Here is a 23581-nt window from a genome sequence, read left to right as displayed (position 1 = left end):
CTGTGGTTGTTGAAGTAACATATGGGAAAAACCTTAGGAATGTGAAAATACTACATGGTCCGTTCAATCTTGATTTTTAAAGGCTATTTTATTTAGATGAAGCACAGAACTTTTCGCATTTCAGTTTCACACAACTACAAAAATGTGGCAATTCTCCACTGTCATCCATTGGTTAAATGCCAAGACTTGTAATTCTGTCTCCCATGATTAGGATTAGTAATTATCACTCCAATTCTTCCAAATCAAGCCATTCTCTGATTCTATGATTCTATATCAAAAGAAATCTGAAAGTATACTTTATTGATGCAATTCTGTGACAAGAAAACTCTGAAAATATAATTGGAACCCTTGACTGAGGCAGAAATCAGTAAGAAAAGATGAAAAAAGAAATTACTGGCTTAGTTGACAAAGATTAATGGAAACCCTTAGAACTAAGCACAATAACTTCTCAAAAACAGAAAAGAGTTTCTTCTAAATATCACCTTGTTAAAAAACCCATTAACTGACTGGCTCTATTACCTCCAAAGCAGCTTTTGAGACGTCCCCATGTCAAAAGTGCCAGAAGTGAGTTAATTAATAAATATGTGAATGAAATAATGTATGTTCATGTAAAAGCCAGTTAGAACCATCTCCTGAGGCATTTGTTTTATACATTATACTCAGACATTAACATAGCAATTTCATTTAAAAGGAATTAAGTCAAAGCACACCTACAGCTTTTGAATGAGTTCTGTTGGAAACCTCATCCAAAGTTCCCAAAGCTATGCCAGAGTCACCACTGTAGTCTGCTTTTAAGCTTTTCAAGTCAACAGCACTAATAACCAGGTGTTTCTACTGGAAAAGGAAAAGCCAGTGAGACAGACATCTGTACTAGGGAGCTGCCAGCTCTGCTCAGTGTGTGGCCACAGGTGTTGACCCTCGTGTTGCAGGAGCCAAAGGAGTAAGACAAAAGAAACTTCAAGCTGTACTAAAAGAAGGCATCCAATATTCAAGTCTCATGAAGGTAATTTTAACAGTCAGCTCTTAGAAGCACGACTTGCTCTTCTGCTCTGATTTGATTCTGTCTGTATCCAGAAGGCTACAAGAGGAAGCACATGAGCGTTTCTACAGAGTAAGTTAAAGTTTATGACTCTTTTATTGCCATTTTTGAAAACTGTAGTACCTAACTCAAGAGTTATGACAGACTGATACTTGTAAACCTCAGTAACATTTCCACTGTTTAAGTACTTCTGCTTGAAGAGCATTGTAAAAGTATTAGAATGTAAAATCCACTAATTCTATTGTTCATGATGATCAAAAACTTTAGTATGATACCGCATAAATCAGGAGGTTTTTAAGCACAACTTACTTTTATATCATAGCTAAGCAAACATTTATTTCAGTGAGTAAGAAGCTACACATATAAAATGAAAAAACAGTATTAGATGATTTTACTATTGTAAATCCTAAGATGTACTGCCACCAGGAATTTAATACAAATCACTAGAGCAACCCTTAATACAAATAGCAAACAATCTAGTAGCTATTAAAAACCATCTACAGCAGAAAAAAAATTAAGTGAAGCTGAATTACCAACACAAATTTCTGAAATGTCAAACACTAGTTTGCCCTGCTAAAACATTGACTGAAAACTTCAATTTGTCTTGCATGTGAAGCTTTACATATTTCATGAATTTAAATGAATTACATTTACATATTTAATGAATGACAATTTTTACAACACAAACAATTCTAATTACATTGTCTAGCATCTAATTACACTTTACAGGTTTTCATTATGCAACACAAACCAGTCCATATACAAGTTAGATGACACATCACAAACAATTGGCCATAGCTACTTCAGAACGTGCTAAGTCATGCTGTTAAATACATTCACTGTGCAAAGTGTTTTTCTTTTCCTCTGTTTTTATGAAATATATCATAACACGGATGAGTGATCCGAGTCACAATAATGTACTTAGGCAGGTGGGGTATTAAACCTGTATTCCCACTAATATCAAATATCAGAATCTGATATAAAAATCTTAGAAATTCTTTAAATTCAAAGGGCTTTGGAGCAGGCCTATAGACACTTAAAAGAGTTGTTTGTTGGACACAAACATACTCTGTACAGAACCTGCCTGAAAAAAAAAAGTATGACACATTACCTGGAGTGTCTTGTAATGATCTTGATGTGGAAGTACTTTTTCTTTTTTTTCCTTCAGGAAATCCATTTCTAGAACATTATGTTTTTCCAGCAAATATTCTAATTCCTATAAAGTTTACAAAATAAAATACATAAAATTACAAACATTTACGGATTGTAAAAATAAAGATTCAGATAATCATTCCAATTCATTTAATTTCCAAACACTGACATTTGCTACCATAATTTACACAGAGATAAAGGGTAGTGCAAGAAAACTCTGATTGCAGCCTTTAGATTGAGACAATATTTTAAAGAAGTAGAAGGTATTTAAAATCCAGGGCATGTCCTGTGTATGAGGAATGTCCTATGTGAAGCAGACAAGGTCACAGGGTTTGACTGTTTTGGAGCGAAGGGGATTAAGGGGTGTTCTCCCTCCTCTCCACAAGCTTCCTGAGGAGAGGAAGTGGAAAGGGAGGTGCTGGTCTCTTCTCCCTGGTATCCAGTGACAGGATGCGTGGGAATGGCTCAAAGCTGCACCAGGGGAGTTTTAGACTGAACATTTTTAAAAGCATTTCTTTACCAAGAAGGTGGCCAAGCACTGGAACAGGCTCTCAGAGAGGTGGTCAATGCCTCAGGCCTGTCAGTGTTTCAGAGGCATTTGGACAATGCTCTTCATGTGCTATTAACTTTTAGTGAGCCCTGAAGGGTTCAAGCAGCTGGACCTGTTGTTACAGATCCCTTCCAACTATTCTATTCTATCCCAATTATTTCCACATTTTTAATATCTTGCTCTGTCTTTCTCCACTTGAGAAACAGCATATTAAATGTACTGTTAGCAAACGTTTTTTACTAGAAAGGCAGAAATCCTATGACATAAATACATACAGTGTTCTCTATCTACATCTCCAAAGTTAAAATCTTAAAATATTCTGGGATCTTGAAGAGAGCCAGTCTGGAAGCCTGCCCAACATGAACCAATAGAGAGGAAGCAGAATAACACTACTGTCAATAAGCTTCAAATTTGTTTGCTATACAAAGAGCTAAAGATTTTCACTTTTCCTTAATGCAGCCCTTGTTCCTACTAAACTCATTCCTATTATCTATAAGCTGTTGGCATCCTTTCAGGTGCTCAAGAACAATTATTTCTCCAAGCCATGCAGGAAGCCAGTATAGAAACAAACGACCTGCCAGATCACTGCACAGCTATTCAAACAAAGGCACAACTGAGAGGGTCATGAGGAGGACAAAAGGAGCAGGTCTGCTGAGTTCAAACCCTGCTTTTGGGCTAAACAGTAAAAATAGTTCATGAGATTATGAGCCTTTGATTCCACTGCAGAGATAGAAACAGATCATGAAGCAACTCTTCAATTCAGAGTCTAGATCTCAACCCATCTCCTCTTACACTCTGTGCTCATGCTTCCCTTCCAGCTTTCCTCTGGACACTTCATTCCTAGCAAAACCAGCCCATTGCAGCTCCTCATCTTTGGCTTGAGCTACTCAGCCTCATTTTCATTTCCAACAAACTGTTTCCTCCTTCCCCAGCACACCCTGAGAGCAATCAAGAAACAGTATTAAGGAGGGCAGAAATTAAACTCACCCTCCCATGCCTCAGTGACATTTTGCTAACTCAGATGTGTCAGGCAGAACCCTGCTTGGTGCTCTTATCATATAGAGATTGGAAGGAATATAAAGAATTTAGCTACCAGAGGTCTCAGAAAAACAAAACAAAACAAAACCACATGGCTCCATGCTAGGAAAACTAGCCTTCTTTTTTTTTTTTTTTTACCCCTCAAGAGAAAAAAAATCCTCAACTTCAGAAAAATTTAGCCTAAAATAAAAACCAGACATGAAAAAAAAGTATTTTGGCTAAATCAAGTCCTAGTTCTATTCAGTCTCTGGTGTGTGCCCAGGGAAGGGAATGGAGCTGGGGAAGGGTCTGGAGCACAAGTCCTGTGAGGGGCAGCTGAGGGAGCTGGCGGGGCTCAGCCTGGAGACAAGGAGGCTCAGGAGGGACCTTTTCACTCTCTCCAACTTCCTGACAGGAGATTGCAGCCAGGTGTGAGTCGAGCTCTGCTTCCAGGGAACAAGCCACAGGACAAGAGGGAATGGTATTAAACTGTGCCAGAGGATGATTAGATTGGACATTAGGAGGAATTTCTCCTCTGAAAGGGTGATTAGACATTGGAACGTGCTGCCCAGGGAGGTGGTGGAGCCACCATCCCTGGAGTTGGTAAAGAAATGACTGGACATGGCAGTCAATGTTCTGGTCTAATTGACCAGGTGGTGTCTGGTTAAAGGTTGGACTCAATGATCTTGGAGGTCTTTTCCAACCTTAATAATTCTGTGACTATATGATTCCAAATTTGGCCAATTTCTCTGGAACTTGGCTAATTTCTACAAAAAAATGAATTTCAAATCTCTGCCAGCTCCAACTATATTTAATTCCCTCCCACAAATGTCAAATGTTTTAATTAAAAAAAACTATTCATACCTTTTTCATTTTTAACTTTTCTTCCTCAGCAGTGCAGAGCTTGGTTTCTAGATTTGCAACAGCTTGTTGAAGGCAGCTCTTTGCTTCATTTGTCCTCTTTGTCTCAGCATCAATCAAAGAAGTGGTTGATGTCACTAAAGTCTTGTCTTCAACTACATTTGAGGAGGCAACTGGAATATCTGCTTGAATCTAATTCATAGGAGAAAAGAATAATCATAGGAGAAACTGAATAATCTCAATACATTAGGTCTACAGGGAACAAACTCTCCTTGGATTAATCAGTCCGTATGTTCACCCAATGTGGACTGCAAACAGTAGTCATAGAAAGGGAACCCAAAGTGTTTGTGCTAAAATAAATATCCCATCTTGAGGACAGATTATCAAAATGAGAGTATTTGGAACATGCTTACATTTAGTTAATGCTATTTCAGTAAACTGTACAAGAACTGAAACAGAGGTTTCTAGAATCCACGACATAAAACAGATGAAACACTGACAATAAGCCCACATTTTTAGAAAGCACAAAAAAAAATTAGGTGAGGTTTAAAACATTTTGTGGCATAACTAACAAAAAACAATGTTTTTTTTCCCCCTCTAAAAAAAAAGGAAGAGGCAAAACCTGATTATTTTGCAGCCACGGAACTTTAAAGGAGAGAGCTGGTAAATTAATTCACCTGCCAGTTTTTCAACCATGTGAAAGTCAAACACACTTGAGATTTGGGTAAGGGTGGTGAGAGGAACATCCCTACGTGTTTGTTAAAGCACGGTTTGACTTATCCGATTTAATCCACTCCACTTAAAATCTTTTATCCCAAACATACACTCAGATAATGCATTGACTTTTTAATAAATAAGCATCTCTCAAAGGTTTCAAAGAAAATAACAAACAAAACCAGCTGAGATCTTGACTGTACATCAATACATAAGAAACTGCAATTTGTGCTGTGAATTCTCCTTCTGTAAGCAGCAAAGAGAAGTCAGACATGCTAATTCCATCTCTAACTATTGCTCAAGATTAGAGTTTGGCATCACCAAAAATTGTGAGTGTGGAACTTAAAATGGTGAAGGATTTTTTTTTACATTAAATCTCAAGAGGCTCTGGAGATACAACTATAAAAGGATACAATTTCCCTAACACTCTCCTCAAACAGATGTAAGATTATTTTATTAAAGTTTTATGTCCACCATTTTCCTTTAGTTTAATCCAAAGTGAAAAGTCTGATCTCCAGAATAATGTTAAAGGACTTGCTCTCAACTCCTTGCCTCCCTTTAGTACAACTTGTTAATATATTTTTTAGTTTGCACTATTTCCTGCATTAAAAGGAGTTTATGGAACCATGCTGTGTCAGCAGTTGAACAGAACAAGATGAGGAAAACTAAAACACCAGTAGTCAAAAGTAACAAAGTGTATTTTTTATTTTTCCTAAGATTACCTAATTACATGAATTTTTAGTTTTCAAAAATACACCTAAGTCTTTGCATTCTGGAATATCCCAAGTGATCTTTCCAGAGAATAAAAAAGCTAAAATTGCTGGCCAAGCTCAAAGAAGAGAGGATGCAGGTTACTCACTGGCAGCCAAAATCAAAAAGGGCAGGATCTATGGTGGCTAAAGGAAAGCATATCTTGGTCATTCTGCCAGTAACAGAAATTTACTTATCCAAGCTCTGTCAGAGAGGCAGAAGAACAGCCTTCAACACAGAAAATGACCCTGGCTGGCATGAGTCAAAAAATAAAATAAACACTCCTTCCTCTCAAGAAAAAACTTCACAACTTTTAGATTTCTGAGAAAATTTCTTCAATATCATTTACATCTGGGCACAACAGGCTTTCCCCCAAAGATAAAGCTGGGAACAAACACAAAATTTAACTAATTCCTTCTTAAGACTGGACAATTGGAGCTGGTCTTTGTGGAAATGTAAACATACAGATGCTCCTCCAAGGAAAGAAAAATAAGCCTCCACTTAAGCAAAACAAGTATTTTGTACAAGTTGTGTATATAGTTCTAAAGAAATGCTTATAAATGGCCAGACATTGGAAATCTGACTTAATGGTGAAATTCAGTTTTCACAAGGAGCAACCCTAGATTTGGTGAGACTACTTGAAGAACAAGAAACCAAGGAAATTATGCAAACTAGTCTAAAATATCGATTAGTTCACAATGAGGCAAAATCACTTTCCAATTCAAGCATTTACTACTATAAATCCTGAAACAAGACAGTTTATAATCAAGAAACTTGTTCAAATAGGTGTCACTAAAATCAATGGCAATAAAATATTCCCTTGGGAGGATAAATCTGTTTAATTCTCATCTGCAGCAATCCAGCATTCCTGTGCTAATCTCCAAGCAAATTTTTTCCCCTTTCATCTCATCTAACAATTTAGTAAAAAAACAAATACTTTTAAAAAAGAAACAAAGCTCAGTTTCCAGCAGTACTGCAGACACAAGGAGAGATTAAGATCACACAAGGAGGACAATGCCAGATCACGTAAAAAAATCAAATTTAAAAGTAATGGAGGGGAAACAGATTATAATAAAATAAAAGTAAAAATAATTATAATTAAGTGACGATTAAATGCTAACTCTCTAATGCTAAAGCTCTGAGAAAACATGCAAGTATGGCATACATGTAGACCTGCAATCTTTACCGCTTTAACAGTAACAAATTTTCTGCTGTTGTTCCCTACATGCCTGTCTAACACCATCAGCATGCCTTTAAATTTTAATAATTCTAACACGTTTCTCTCTATTGAAGTGCTCCCATTTGTAGGTCTTACAAAAAGTTTTAAAATTCTTTTACTTCAAAGTCTGCATCACAGAAATCTAAGGGGCTTTTGCCCTTAGAAGGCATTTCAACCTAAGTGTGTGTTGTAGTTTGGGATTATTATGTAAATTCTCTCCCCTGCCACTAACTGCCCATGCCAGCAGTTAACAAAAGAAGTAGTTAACTGCTGATCACTTGGATGGGGGCAGGTTTGTCTCTTTTGTTTTGGGGGACATCTTTCCCTTCTTAGCTCCGCGGAACTGGGGGAGCGGTGGCTGCCGAGGAGGGAAGCTGCTCTGCTGGCTACAGCTAGGGCTTCTGGCTGAGACACTGTTCTTTCTCCTCACTGCGGCTGTTTCTCCTAGTTCCTGCATCTGGGATTCCGGGCCTCTGTTCCAGCCTCACCACCGCCTGCACCGGCTGGGGCCATGACCCGGGAGAGAAAGGTGTGCAGCTGCTTTTGCAGGACACGTGGTGGTTCCCCACTTTCAGCTTTCTTTCTCCTTCATCTGGGACAAGAGACACAGAGTTCATCTGGGAGCTAACCACTCATCTGTCTCGCTGGAGAGGGACTGGGAACTGCTGGGAACTCACTCCGCAGCCAGCCGGACTGTGACATTTGGCACTGCTTAAGTATAACTTTCCTCCTGGAGGAAAACCTGCTGGGTTTTGTTGTTGTTTGTTTTTGTTTTTTTTTTCTTTCTCTTGTGGTGTTGGGGAAGCGGTTTGCACTAGTCTGTTTATATATAGCAGTTAAGAACAGTTATCCTTCTTGTATTAAATTCCTTTTTCCTTAAATTTTATAAAGAGCGGCGTGATTATTGTGGAGAAGGCCCCCTCCCCCGCTTGTGGGTAAACACTTTGGGTTTTTTCCCCTCAAACCAAAACAGTGTGCACAACACTAAGATATTCAACATCTGAGTTCCCACATCAAAGCTCAGAAATTGTGAGTTTACCTGTTCTTCCAGAACAGCTGGATTTATCACACTTTTGGCTGTTTGAACAGCTGTTGCCACATTGTCACTTGATAAAATGAAAGAGTCAGAAGGAGCCAGGCAGGAGGAAGGCACAGAGTGCTCCAGAAGAACATCAGGAGATCTATGGACTTCAGGTACTAGAAACAGAAAACACACACTACATGAAGAAGCACTCAAAAATTAATTCTGGTTCTGGAGTCTATCCCTGGCAAAACCCATTGCCCTGGCAACAACTGTAGTCATTCTAATGTAAGGATGTGTGCCTCGTATCTACTTGCACTGAAGAATAGTTCCACACAAAGTGCCTGTGGGTTTGAGTATTATCAACTTGAGGACATTCAAAATTGTATTGAGGCTTGTAATTTACACAGAGGTTTTACAAGACAACTGCTATCCAAAGCATCAGTTTTAACTTAGTTTCTTTCAATTCATACAAGCTTTCACAGAATCTTTAATCCGTCTAAGGCAAGTGTGAAACCATACTTACAGTGCTCTAAGTTAAAAAAAACCTCTACAATCAGCTTACTGAGACACATGATAAAGCAGTTTTATATTTAATAGGAGATGAAAAGTTAACAAAGTAAATAACTCTCTTACTAATAAAACTTAAGTGGAATTAATACTGGACTGAGAGCTCTTCCATAACAAATTCCAATTATGCCATAAAAATCCTGAGCAGTGGATCATCATTATCAAACCAGCACAACAGAAAACTGAGTTCTTACCAAAGACATAAACTAAACAGAATAAATAGAAAGGAGAAGAGACAGCTTTACATACATTTTAATTTAACAGCAAAGAGCTGCAGATTTTGACACGGTCAACTACAGGTGTGCCTTTGCAGAAGGCAAAAAAGTACATGCAATTGTTTTAGAAAAAGCAGCTCACATTATCATACAATGGTGGTAAAATGTAAAAGATGCCACCAGCCTGGAGTAAGGCTAAGTCTCTCAATATCACTGTTTAATGCTGCACAAGTACAAAGCACAACTAAGTTTTTAAATTGGCCTAAAGGCATTCAAAAGGGCACACTCATCTGTGAATCCAGTCCTGTCTTCTTTACCTCCCAGCTCTAGGGTTCAGGTATAACATAGAGGAACACTCAACCTCATCTAACAAAACCAAAGAAAATAGACCACGAGGCAGAAAAATATCAGTATGCTAACTGCAGTGATAATGGATTGGGCGTGGGGCAAAAAAAACCAAACTACCCAAACAAAAGATCACAGCTCAGTAGAAAATGGAAGCTTGGCTGAAAGGCCTAGAGGACAGTACAGCAAACAGAACAAGAACCAATTTAGGAAACCAGGACCAAAATCATGGTCTGGGACACAACTGCATCTTTAACAGTACAATCTTCTTCACAACTGGCAAATGGACTTTTTCAGCTTCCTTTAGGTACTATATCATAAAACTTTCCTCCCATTCCAAATGTCTGCTTTTAAAGGCAGTTTCTTATAACAATTACCTACTTTGTTACTTCAAGTGGCAATGAAGTGACATAGAAGATGACCTTTTTGTTTCTAAACAAACCGTAAAGTCTCTCTTTTATGCTATCATTTAATTCCCTGAATCACAGTTTTAAATCAATCTCCATCTGATGGAAAAAAGCCTAAAATAATGTACCAGGCAATTTCTGACTGAGCAGGCAAGTGGTTCTCTTTCTAAAACTGTCAAGTCACATGGGTGAACCTGGCATGACACTGTTCCTTGTGATGTTGGTGTTCCTCCTTTGGTGAGGAACACCATAGCTCAGGCACTGATCACATATAAATACTTTATCACAAAAGTAAAACCAGAAACAGACTGGTACATATGAGTAATGGGGACTCACTGCAATTCAAACTTTTGTTATTCAGGTGTTTTGGTGTATCCAATACAAGACATAAGACTCTATTTTTCAGTTAAGAGTTTTTCATGGAATCTTCTACAATTAAGTCAAGCTTTCAGGGATTCCAGTTATAGAAACAAATGTTTAACAACTAGAGGGGGAAAAGAAACAAAATCCCCACCTCTTAAGCTGTCAACACGAAGCCTAGGAAATGAGGAGCAACAACTGGTAACCACCTCTGAACATTGTGGTTTAAAATTTCTAAACTTGCAGAAGACAAGAAAAGGTGGCAACTCTCCATAATATCAATCAAACATCTTTTTTACAAACCCTTTTCATTTTTCAGCAATGTTAAATATTCATAAATTAGACATTCCTAGAATTACACATGCTATGTCTGTAATTCAAGCTCTCTTAATTCATTCCTCTTGTGTATACACTGGTGAAATTGCATTAGCATTTTAGTACAGCTTAAAATTTGCTTATAAAGACGACTCCTGAACCATTCCTGCTCACCATGTCTTAGTTACCACAATGGAAGAGTTTCACAGCCTCTGAAGCAAAAACTTGCCTCTGGTAAAACTACCTGACTTGACTCCAACAGTGATTGGAATTTCAAGTCCACAGGACCAGGCTAAATAAAATAAATAAAATTCCTGAAGCACATCTAACATGGATATTGCCTTTGCAAACCACTTAAAAGATCCTGTGCTCTTCACTGCTTTTCCACCTGCTATGATACACAGTCATTCTGATCATAATGACAAAATATTCCTCCACAGCACCCTGCCCTGATGTAATGTATCGTCTCTAACTTCTTCGGTAAGCAAGGCAAAATCTGATATTCCCAATGAAATACCAAATAAACGTACTGTTCATTGATCAAAGCTGTACTTAAAAAAATGTCTGGTAATTTCTGGTACTGTCTTTCCCATATTAAGAATTTTCTGTCATATATTTGTATATAAGAACTGACAAAACCATGCAGGTTGTTAACAGAAGCAAAGGTCAGTAACAGCCTGTAATCTTGCTAGTGCGAATAAAAGTCTATGTCTTTACCCAAGTAATTAAGTTCAATTTCTAAAATCATTGGGTAATTACAAATGCTGAAAACAATACCAAGTGGATGAACATGAATAGTTAAATCAATGTTCCATTGAGTCTTATTATTCATATGAAGAAATTAGGTATGAAATACACCACTGAAAAAATAAACAGGAGGAATATTTACTAACTGGATGTTACTTATATCCAGCAATTAAGAAGGAATATGTCAGCAGGGCTCTCAGCAAAAGTTCATAACTTGACATATTTTTGTAGCATGTTGCAAACTACTTGCAGCTCAGCTCCCCTACATGTGGGTTTCAGCAGTTAAAAATAAAAACTCCAAGAAACAAAACTAAATTCCCATCTTCAATTACCCTTGTCTTTGATATTACAATTCAGTGGCTCTTTAAATTATACTTTATTAACTGTAAACTGTATCACTGAACATTCTCAATTCAAAGTAACATTCAGCTGGAAAGTTGAAGTTTAAGGCTAGTTTTGTGGGTCCAAATTTCAGTGATCTGGTTGAATCCCAGCCCCACATACGGTTGCTCAAGTACAACTGTAAGAGACAGAAAACTGCATTCCACAAGGCAGGAACTGTGGAATGCACTGTAAATTCAGAGCTAAAACATTGGGATCCACAGCCTCCAACATAATGCTGAATAAGCAGTCTAGGGAAAAATAAACTGAAAATTATTGTACTTACAAACATCAACCAGTTCATTTTTGCCAATACACAGCAAATTAGAACCCAACAGAATATGTCAAATGCATTCTAAAATACATAAGTAACAAACAATGAAATGAACTTATCCTTGCTAGTGAAGAAAAAAACACCTTAATTTAGAAAAGAAAAACAGGATCTATTAAAAACTACCCTTTTTCCCATGAAACAAAAAGCAACAATGAATAAATGTAATTCAAAATAACAAAGTATTTCCTGTACTGACACTGCTTTTAGCTCAATGTAAATGGATAACTAGAAAGGGTTAAAAAAATGTGTCAATTGATAGCTATGAATGTATCACTCCATTCAATATGCCCATAATAAATGTTGTCTCAGATGGCACACTCAGCATTTTGCAAAGCTGGAGGCATTTCAGTAGTTTTCTTGGCAATTTTCCCATTTTCCCCCAATTTTCCCCTGTAATCACTGCACTTGCAGATCACAGGTTCACCAGAATGAGGAGCATTCTCCCAACACCTGCTGGGGAATTAGAATCAGATCAACAGGTAAATGTCTACAGAGCACTGAAGCTGACAGCAATTTCTTTGTTGACTCCAGTGAATATAAAAGTTCTCCCAGAACAGAAAACACTTATGTACTTCCAAGATGAATTCTGACAGCTCACAGCAGAAATCTCTTCTTTTTTTTTTTTTCCTCCATTTCACTCTAGCAAAGCCAAAGTATTTCAGAAGACATTAATTACATATACTATTCCGGCATCTTAAATCTAAGGCTACATGGCCCATTCTATCAAAAAGAAGCCCAAGATCAATTTAAAGGGCAAAATTGCGCACTGTAATCATCACTGGGACCTTACAAATAATTTGTGATTTCTGCCTGCACACTTAGAAATACTGCCACAGGCTTCAGTGCTTTGTTTTATAGCTTATAAACATCAGACATGTAGGAAATTCATGAGATGAGTAACATACTCCTCTCCCAGAATGTTCACCAAATCTTGGGTGAATAGAATGGTATCACACCTCAAATTTAGCAAAATCATCTCAACAGCACCCAAATACATTTGAATTTTTTAGCAAACCTTAGTGAGAAATTTGTAGGTTAAGAGAAGAACATCTTACATAAAAATAACATTGGGTAGACAATTCAGTTATTACTGTTACTAAGAATATTAGTTTACAAGCCAATACCTAAGAAGCATTTTGACCAAAACTATTAGAATCTTGCCTGTTGCAATAAATTAATTCATTCACAGCATGAAAAAGTCACAAAAGATTTTACAGTGATAAAATTCTCTGAATATGGGAGTTTTAATTTTGAAATACTTAAAAATACCTTGATATAAACTACCCTGAGACTTCTCTGTCACAATCATACATAAAATTTCTGTGTTACAAATAATTTAAAGTCTACACACCTTGTAAGATTTAAATTAGACTTCATGAGACAGACACTGCACAGCTATATTGGATTAAATTTATTAAACACATTCAAATATGCTACTGAACTTAAGCAGTAATTTTCAACAATAGTCAAAATGACAAGATGAATAATAAAGCCATTTGGCAAAATATAGTTCCCTTATTATTTGTTTTTCTTTATTTCAATAACAGATAAAGCTAATTACTCTGTAATGGATGAAAGCCAGTAGAGCCAGAAATAAATTAATAAAAATATTCCAAGAACATAATTTATGAACAGTTTATATTGAGAAATTCCTTGCCTTACTTTGCATCATTTACTCTGCATAATACAATAGCAGGTAGAAATCCTGACCAAATAATAAAATGTGTTGGTTTTTCCCTAATGCTGCTAAAGTTATGTTTCTTTTTGTGAAAACAGTAAAATCTAGAGCACAACAAAATCAACTGCCAATCAAGAACACCTCCCCAATCTTTTAGCTCTACTGATACTGTACATCAATGGACTTTTATTAATTTATTAAAAACCAGATGGTCCAGACATTTGTATAAACTATAAAAGTAGCTCCGTAATGTTTCTGCTTCTGCTTGAGATAAAGGATATGCAATAAATTTTCTAGCTTTATAAACTGCTTAAGCAAAAGAGACTATTCCCACCCATCCCCTCTTCTCTGAAGGAAGTAAAAGACTTTATCATAGTCCTATTTTCAAGTTTACTTTTTTGTTTTTCTCCAGATTTGCAACAGATCTCCCATACTCCAAAGCAAGGAATATCCTTTGAATGAAGATCTGTTTCTTTTCATCTGGATAAACTGTACTTCTCTTTCATTCCTCAAGAAAATTTAACTTTGAGTACTGCAGCTGCCCAAAACAATTATTCAGGAATATTCTTATGCTCTTTCACTTCTGACTATTTTGTTCCTGGGCACTAATTTTTACAGTGAATACATAAGAACAGCACTACAATATTAAGATTTTTTGATAGTGATTTTATCAATACCTGTAGGAAATGCTGCCCAAGCAATAGCAGGAGATGTGGTCTGCTTTCCACCATTTCCAAACTCGTAACTCTCTGCTGCCTAAGAACAGTAAGAAATTGTTACAAAATTTTACACAATGCTGCAAAATTCCACAAAAACAGTTGAAAATAGTTTTACTTCAAAATAAAGTAATTCAAATAACATACCTCAAATCCTCCAAAGTCGTCATCATCCATCTTTCAACTGGTACTAGAATACAGAAGAAATCTTGATTTAAAAACAGAACAAAACCCCCAGAATGTTGTTATATTCCCTTTATTTATAAAAGAGCAATAAAAACCAAAGGTACAGCGTTAGTTTTGAAGGACAGATTTGGGAAAAACAAATCACTGTGTTCAAACCCTAAAAGCCCAGTAGGAAAGTGGGTATATTGCATAGGCCAGTCTTGTAAGAGTAATGTGCTGGTTTTATGACCAACCAGGAGTCAAAAAACAAAATTACTTATGTATTTGAACTTCATATGAATGACAGATGAAAAAAGACCTCCACCTGGATCCAACTCCACTTTGTCATCTCTGTGCTTTTCATAAACTCATCCCCTGCTCATTCAGAAAGTCCTTTGCCCAAGTCCTCCTCTTCACACCTTGAAGTCTTCATAATTTACAAGTACTACAACATGCCAAGTGACCTAAATAAGAACTTTTTCACACAGCGGATGCAAAAGCTAGAACTGCAAGATCTCACTTAAGAAGCTCTTTTTTGTTGATCTAGTTACATGCAAAAAATGGGTATTTTATGATAAAATTTAGAACTATCTTCAAGGGAAAACATAAGCACTGACCACCGACATCGCCAAACATCTTTTGAAACCAAAAATGTAAGAATAGCTTTCTCATATAGGAAAGTAGAAAGATGGTCCTTTAAAAGCTGTATCTTCTGACCTCAAATACAGCAGTCAAGCCCCCAGTACCTCAACCAGCAAATAATCTAGTCTGGATATATATATTTTTTAAAAAAATTTAAAAAGCCCAGGAAGTAGGATTTCGATCACCACATTCCAAAAAGGGTAATCTTCATTCGTGATGAAGACAATCCAATTTAATGCAAATATGATCTACCATGTACATTGTATAGTTCTGTGTTTATATTTTAAAATATAAAAATACTTTCCATTGTTAAGTTGCCTTTCCAAATAAGCACTGTGATTAAATCAAAAAAGATTTCCTGCTTTTCCCATCTCTTCTTAGCTGTCTGGCAACATCAGAACAAACTGCAACTTGGAAAAAGACTGTGGTGAATTTCTGGAAATTCTTCTGCTACCACAGAGGTCCTTCCCTAGGTTTCATGGAGGGTCTGATTTAGATTTTACAAACTGATCAGCATTTTTGACTTGTAGCCCTGAATTCTGTGGCATTTTGATATATTTATAGTTAAATTGCACTTCCTTTTACAAAAATGCAGGCTAAGTTACTCAGCTAGTCAAAGTAACTCAAGATATACAAAGCTGTTCAAAGGTATTATATATTTAAATGTATATATATATATATATATATATATATATATATACACACATATACATATACTGCTAAATTCACATACATGAGTGAAGAATGAGCCAAAAAACCTTTATGGTCTTTATAGTATGTTAAAATGTTTATAAAGCTAATTGACTTCAGTTACAATAGACTATAGGCTGGATAAACTTTTATTACTGAGTAAGCACATGCTCAGAAGAATTCAAAGGATCTGGAAGAAATCTCCAAGTGGATATATTAGAATGCCAGAAGGGGACACTTTCAGCTTGTACCCACTGCTGGAAGTCATTACTAAGACTGACTTCAATTCAATCATCTTCCAAAGCTTAACAAATTAATTTCCAAGTTCTTACTGGTGAACTCAGAAGCCTCTGGGGTGACCTAATTGTGGCCTTCCAGTTCCTGAAGAGAGCCCACAAGAAAGATGGAGAGAGACTATTTCCAAGGGCCTGGAGTGACAGGACAAGGGGGAATGCCTTCACACTGACAGAGAGCAGGTTTAGATTGGATACCAGGAAGAAATTCTTCCCTGTGAGGGTGGGAAGGCCCTGCCACACGTTGCCCAGAGAAGCTGTGGCTGCCCCATCCCTGGAAGTGTCCAAGGTCAGGCTGGATGGGGCCCTGAGCAACCTGGGCTGGTGGAGGGTGTCCCTGCCCATGGCAGGGGTTTGGAATGAGATCTTTGAGATACCTTCCAACACAAACTATTCTATGAATCTATGAAAAGTCATCACTATCACAGTGTTAGCAGACAGATTTGATCAAATTAAAGAAAAAGTATTTTTTAATACTCACATGTGGTATAAAAAATAAATATTTTTAAGGACTACAAGGCATTTTGTTGGCTTTTTGTTATTTGAGTTTTGTGCTGGTTTATTTTTCAATAGAGAAAGAAGGTAGTTGGGTATTTTTCCCATCAATGTTAAGGTGAATTTGTCAAACATTCATGCACTTCATTAACATTTAGAACATACTAATATATAATTCATAAAAATAGCACTTGGGTACACAAATGACAGCAATGAAAGTTGCACAGACAGAACATGCCTCCTGCAGCAGACAGGAATGCACGAACGGAGATTGCCAATGCATTCATGCCACCTATTCCTAAACACCACCCAAACCAGACTGGTGATTTATGAAATTACTGCAAAGCACAGTATTCAAAGAGCAATCAGAGCAGTCAGCTGGAGAAAGTGAGCTTTTAGAAAGGCAAAAAGGTACTTTATCTATACACTATGTATCACATCAACAGGTCTTATGGGTTCTACACAAGGGTTCTTCAAAGCACATTTTCTCCATAAAGTGCAAGACACACCATTCCCATTGTCTCAGCACTGTTTATGCCTCAACCAGAGAAAGTACATCCAGCAATGAGTTTTAAAAACACAAACTGGAACAAGTTCAGAGGAGTACAACAGGAATCAAAGCGATTTGGGAAAGGCATGCTAAAATAGAAAGGCTTTAAAAATTTTTTGAAGGCAAACAAAAATATAAAAAATGAAACATCATGTTCTAAGGAGTGATTAACTGCTGTGATTTCACTTCAAATACAACACTGACATAGGGTAATTAAGGGCAGAAAGCCCTGTAAGCATAACATATCTTAAATACTAGTGAGGATTTCCATTTCCTCTACAAGAAAATTAAGAAGAACATATGTATAAATAAAACAGAACTTTTGATAGAGGAAAAGGGTGTAGGGCAGAAATAAAACTGGAAAACAATCTGTTATTGAATCGACCATCTTTTGTATTGCATTTCCTATCCAGTTTTTACAAGTCTGGTAATAATCCCAAGATTGTTTGGACCTAAGGGTACCTTACTCCACAAATTTTAAACACAGGCATTTCATGGCTGTAACAACATGATTAATTTAAGAATTATTCCACACATCACTTAAATGAAATAAAAGAGAAACAGACTCCAAGCAAGTCTCTGTAGCATTGCTGATGTTTTCACACCTAATCCTCCAATTTCTAGTTCTTCAGTGATTCCACTGGAATTCCAGGTTAAGGGATTCTCAACCAGTTAGGTCTGTTTGCGATTTGGATATTTATAATATATATTCATGTACACACACCTCTGTTTTCAAAGACAGAGCACAGTTTCGAGTCTACCAAAATGAAACCCTGATTTGTTTACATGCTTTTGGGCAAAGAAAAAAAAATCTGAAAATACCGGAAACTGGCAAATTTAGGATATATCACAAATATGCAGGTAGCAGACTAGGATAGAATGCATGGATTAAATCCTGAGGGATCGTGATATAAAGCACTTAAAAAACTCAAAGGCTGAGGTGTTCTCTTCATAGAGTGTTAATACAAAAGTTCTTACTAGAAGATGACTCTGCAAAAATATATTTTCCTTGCATAAAAAAGGTGCCTTCTGCAAGAAGAAGGGAAAAGGGCCACACCAAGAACTGTCTAGAAAAAAAAATTAATCAAGCCTCTTTTTAGATTAGATGCTTTCAAAACCCTCAAAAGTACATGTGCATTTAGCTCTAAAAAATGTTTGAATAATTCATTACAAATTTAACTGATAACAATGCTGATAATATGATCAAATACATAATTTTTCAATTCTAGCCCTTATTCTTATGATGAAGATACATTTCTGAAATAAATAAATAACAGAACTAGCCTAACACCACACATTAGAACTGCAACGACTTTGGGAGCAAGTTCTTTTAATCCATCATCTATTCCAAGATGGGTAATCAGACTTTTCCTTCCTCACAAACTAGGAACATTATTTGTGGCACTGGAATAGGAAAGAATACATTAAGTGCTCACAATCTTCAGGATTTAAAAAATAACAGAAAAAGACAAAACAACCCACACAGTCTTACCATGACTAAATGTGGTCTCTTGAAATATGCCTGATACTGGAATTAAGTAACTGTAAAATTGGGCAACAAGAAGTCAACCTCAAAATTACAGGCTCAGAAATTATGGTTGGAAAAGGCACAGTAGGTCACCCAGCCCAGGTCATTTCCAAAACATTACAGTTCTCAAACAGTCATGTCCAAAAAGACTTGAGATCTCCTGTCACACTGTGAAAAGGAGGAAATTTTCCATGGATAACAAAGAGGCAAGCCACTGCATTTTGAGTAGATTTTATCAACCAGTTTGTATTCATACAATGCAACAATAATTTATGCCACAGCAGCAGCTCATCCAACCCAAGCTCCTGCTCAAAGCAGGGTCAACACCACATTCAAATGAGGTTCCTCAAGACCTTCCTCTGCATGGCTGGTAAGGGTGTGTGATAAATGGGGATTCTGATGGCTGGGCATACCTGAGGAGTCTGCAAGCTTTTCTGTGCAAAATGCAGTCAACTAAAGCCTGACCGGCATCTTAACACAGGTGATCAGACCTAACTGGCACACCATGATCATATGCAAGAAGATCACGAGCCCTTCACAAGGGATAAGGCAGAAAAATGTAAGCTGGGAAAAAAGAAGACCCTCTTCCCCCATCCAGATGTTAGGGGGAGAAGAAATGTTGCACTCCCACCAAAAATCCCAGTATTCTCCATATCCAAAAGGTAAACGTGGTGTAGATCAAATGGTGAACTGAGCAGAATTCCTCATTCATGTCTGCCTCTGGTTAGTGAGAATTCAAATTAATCAAGTCCTGATCTATTACTTGATAATCAAATCTAAATTTGTCTCAGTGCTAAAGAACTGATTTTTCCAGGTACAATCAACTGAATGCAGTATTTCCTGGCCTTTAAGTTTGAGGCAGAATTTTGTACATTTTAAAGGAATAACTGTCAGAGCAAATTGCTGTCCGTGCTGTCAGAACAGTGTGTGTGGAGCTGGCTCAGGGTGGGGCTGCTGTATTGGTATTTCTGGCACACCCATGGGGGGGTAACCCCTACCTAGGACAGCTTAGCAGTTTTACTTCCACGTTCAGGCTTATTAAATACTTCATTCAAAGTGTTCAATGCAGGACAGGCTTATTAGCTGTTTCTTCACTGGACATGACATAGACCACAGCATTTGAAGAACAAATCTTTGGCCAAAACTGCAGGCTCCAAAAAGTCTACCCAAGATAAATACGAGACAAAAAAACCCTCCAAAAATTAAAGAAATGAAAGTAAATTTTAAAAAATAGTAGTGATTTAGAAAGCACATATAGTGGTAATACCTATGTGATAAAGAGCAGAACAGATGATAAATTTCTGTATCACAAAGTTGCAATCAGCTCACATGCGCTTTCCTCATGGCCCTCTTACCAAAACTTCAAGCACCTCTTAAAAATTTTAAGACAGATACAAAATCTTTTCTTTTTACCCAGCTGACAGACCTTTCTCATGTTCTATATCAATTACAGCTGCAAGGTAAGCATTATGCATCTTAAAAACTCGTAATAGCTGCTAAGTCATCAATTAGAAAATTTTCATTACAGAATACACATATCCCAAAGGTTACACAGGCCAAGGAAGACCAGACTATGAATGCAAAATATAAAGGAATTAAAATAAATTTAGGACTAGTCAGTGCCCATAGTGAAATGTGGCAATGCATTCTCAATATATGGCATGGAGGATGTCGTGTCAAAAATGGGCTGATGAAGAAAATCCACCAGTTACTGAGAATGCTTTAACAACTGATGGTTTTAATGTGGAATGTACTAAATGTAAAAACTGCATTGTCATTGCTTCTTCTTCCCAGAATACCCTGCCAGGCCAGGGGGCTGGAGGAAGATTGTGACCTTATGTTTCCTGAAACCCTTTCCCATTGAATATAAATCCCCTTACTCCTATTGGCCCAAAGCCAGACTGCCCCCTTGTCCCTTGTTGGTGAGTTTGTGTCCCTCCAAAGTCCACATAAACCTGTTCCCCTGAATAAACTTCCTCTTTGTTCCTGTTCTGACCAGTGGTCCCTGTGTGCCCTTTCTGGGGGCTCTCAGTGACCACATGGTCAGGGTTAGCAAGAGAGCACACACTTCTCCTAGGTTAATGGACTGATAATCCAGGACCAGGAGAAGTTCCATACCGTTGCAGATTTCCTTCAGCACAGCATCAACGTGGCTACAAGAAATCAACCCTCATAGTGAAAGGCACAATGATATGGCAGGTAACACCTTTATTTGAACACATGACAGAAGCATTCCCAATCCCATACTAAAAGGTAATTCAAGGTTATGGGGAAAAGGAAGACAACACAGAACGTGTCACAGCAATTTTTTCCTCGGAAGCAAGGCTGGTTCATTTATCCTGGAGAAAAGGAGGCTCAGGGGGTACCTTCTCACTCTCTCCAACTCCCTGACAGGAGGTTGGAGCCAGGTGGAGATCAGGCTCTGCTCCCAGGGAACAAGGGACAGGGACAAGAGGACAAACAGCCTCAAGGTGTGCCAGGGGAGGTTTAGATTGGATATTACGAAGAATTTCTTTACAGAAAGGGTTGCCAAGCCTTGAAACAGGCTGCCCAGGGAGGTCGTTAAATTACCACCCCTGGAGATATTTAAAAGATGTGCAGATATGGCACTTGGGGACAGGGTTCAGAGGTGGACTTGGCAGTGTGAGGTTAAGGGTTGGACTCCGTGATCTTAAAGGTCTTTTCCAAACTAAATTATTCTGTGATTTCAATGCCAGTATTGACCTAATAAACACTTACTAAATTCTAATAACACTAAAACCTTTCTTATAAAATAAAAGAAAGCAGATGCAAACCCAACTATTTACAGCAGTACTTGTTTATATTATAATTGATTCAACTGGGACCTAAGGTACTTTTAAGAACAATGAAAGTCCAGCCCTTTGTACCTAATTCCACAGCCCAAATAAGCCAATACAACATTCAAGGAATCACAGAATAAATTCAACTTGGAAGGCACCTCAGGACCCCTTACACAACCCAACCTGAAAGCAAGGCCACCTCAGACACTGTTTAAAGCCACTTACAGTCAAGTTTAGAATATTTGAACAGTCTTAGATTCCAGTCTAACAAGCAACAGCAATCAAACACTGGAGCAAACACCCAGAGAATTGTTTTTCTTTCTCATCTGTTCATAATTCCATTTATTCTGAAGCATCTCCAGAAGGTTTCAACATTTAGAGATAAGAACCACAGATTAAGGAACATGACAATAGAAGTCAAGGATTGATTTACACAAAATAGAGTATGTAAAATAAATCTCAATAGCTAAAAACTCTTCTATCAATTCCTACAGTGAATGTAAGAAAAAAAACCCCAAACAAATCCAAACCAAAAAACAAACAAACCAGTAAGAAAAATGTCTTTATCATTTAGTCCTTTTCTCAAGAGACACCCCTTGGATCAAAAGATCTAGATGCTGGAAGAAGCACACAGGATTCTATATCCTGTGAGGTGATATTCCAGATCTAACATTACCAGTAATTGTGAAATATCTCTACTTTCCATACCAGTGCTGCACGTAACAAAACAGTAGCTGCAAAAGCTGTAATATTTGTATCAATTTCATGCAACAAGACCATCTGATTCAATCTATAAGACTTGTATAATTGCCTTTCCACTGTTACTTGAAAAAGCATTTTTAGAAGGACAGAGAACCATAGCATATGATTAAACCCTAATAAACACACCTTTTTACTTAGCTCTATGTAGCCTTTACTAAAGAAATCAGAAAAAATAATTTTACACAAAACATTCTTGTCTGAAAAGTCCTGAACTAACATGACAAAAAATCTCAGAAATTCCACAGAAACTGGTAGTAAAATAATCTGCAAAACCAATTCCACAAAAATTTGTGGTTTAGAATTTGAAGGCACTCTTCTTCAGCATGCACTTTTGGCTTTTTTAAACAGTGGTTAAACCAGGGAAAAAACAATAAAGTGCAAATTCCAAGTCCTTTTCACTTCCGTAGTTCAAACACAGCTATTTAAAAAAGAAAGCAAGAGTTCCCCTTCTACCCACAAGAGGAAAATGGGCTCTTAGAGCTTCTACAGAGAAGGCAGGTACCTGTTTTCAAATTCACTTCAGGCACAGGAGAGAACAAAAAACCCAAAAACCCTCCCCCACAGCCTTGTGTGGAAAACGCATTCAGATATATCCTAGAAGAAACTCACATAGAAATTAGAAAAACCACATTCTGTGAAATCTGTATGCATGTCAAATTATACCATACATGGTGTACAATTATGTATAGGAAAGAATGAACATAAATTGAGAGAGAGACACTTTCTCCTGGATCAAAACACAGGTGTGAACTCAAGGCCAATGTCTCAAATACTGCTCTGCTTGTGATTCAGCACTAATTGCTGAGGGTGACTTCAGAGTATTTCCTGAGGTAGAAATCCACCACATGCATGTACCATTTTTGTCTCTACACCAGACCACAACCCAAGGACCACATGGGGCTTCCCTGTGTAACCATCAGCGCCGTTCAACAGGAAAGACTTTGCAAGTATCACAGTGGTACTTTTAGCACATATTTTCAATTTAAAGGCTGAATAGAGGAAAGGTTTGTATACTTTGGCTCCCAATGTCTTGGTCACTGAGATCTATCCATGGCCAGGCGAAAGAAACAAAATAAAATCTCTAACAAGTAAAATATAGATTTAATTCCAGAGGGTTACCTATTGACACAAGTAATTAGAGTAACGAATGTACTTCTTGATCTTTTTAAAACTTTTGCCGATGATTCTTTGTCAGCTTTTCCCAACTTTAATAATCATCTACTTAGAAAATATAACTTCTTTTTTTCTAGATGAGTTCAAATAT

The 23581-nt window shown here is 37.2% G+C and overlaps 1 protein-coding gene across 4 annotated transcripts in view; it reads right to left on the bottom strand.

Annotated features, from left to right (window-relative positions):
* Positions 1-23581, bottom strand: part of CCDC91 (coiled-coil domain containing 91) — a 134061-nt gene that overhangs the window by 89223 nt on the left and 21257 nt on the right. For all 4 annotated transcript variants that reach the window (XM_071551454.1, XM_071551451.1, XM_071551452.1 and 1 more), the window contains exons 2-6: positions 14539-14581; positions 14353-14431; positions 8342-8499; positions 4623-4811; positions 2151-2255 (exon numbers count right to left, since the gene is read on the bottom strand). In XM_071551454.1, the coding sequence (XP_071407555.1) occupies positions 2151-2255; positions 4623-4811; positions 8342-8499; positions 14353-14431; positions 14539-14568 (561 nt within the window). In that variant the 5' untranslated portion in view covers positions 14569-14581. The remainder of the gene's footprint in view (positions 1-2150; positions 2256-4622; positions 4812-8341; positions 8500-14352; positions 14432-14538; positions 14582-23581) is intronic.

The sequence above is a fragment of the Pithys albifrons genome, chromosome 3 (genome assembly GCF_047495875.1).
Source record: "Pithys albifrons albifrons isolate INPA30051 chromosome 3, PitAlb_v1, whole genome shotgun sequence".
NCBI lineage: Eukaryota > Metazoa > Chordata > Aves > Passeriformes > Thamnophilidae > Pithys > Pithys albifrons.
Note: the sequence above shows the minus strand (reverse complement) of the source record. Positions and strands in the feature narration are given on the sequence as shown.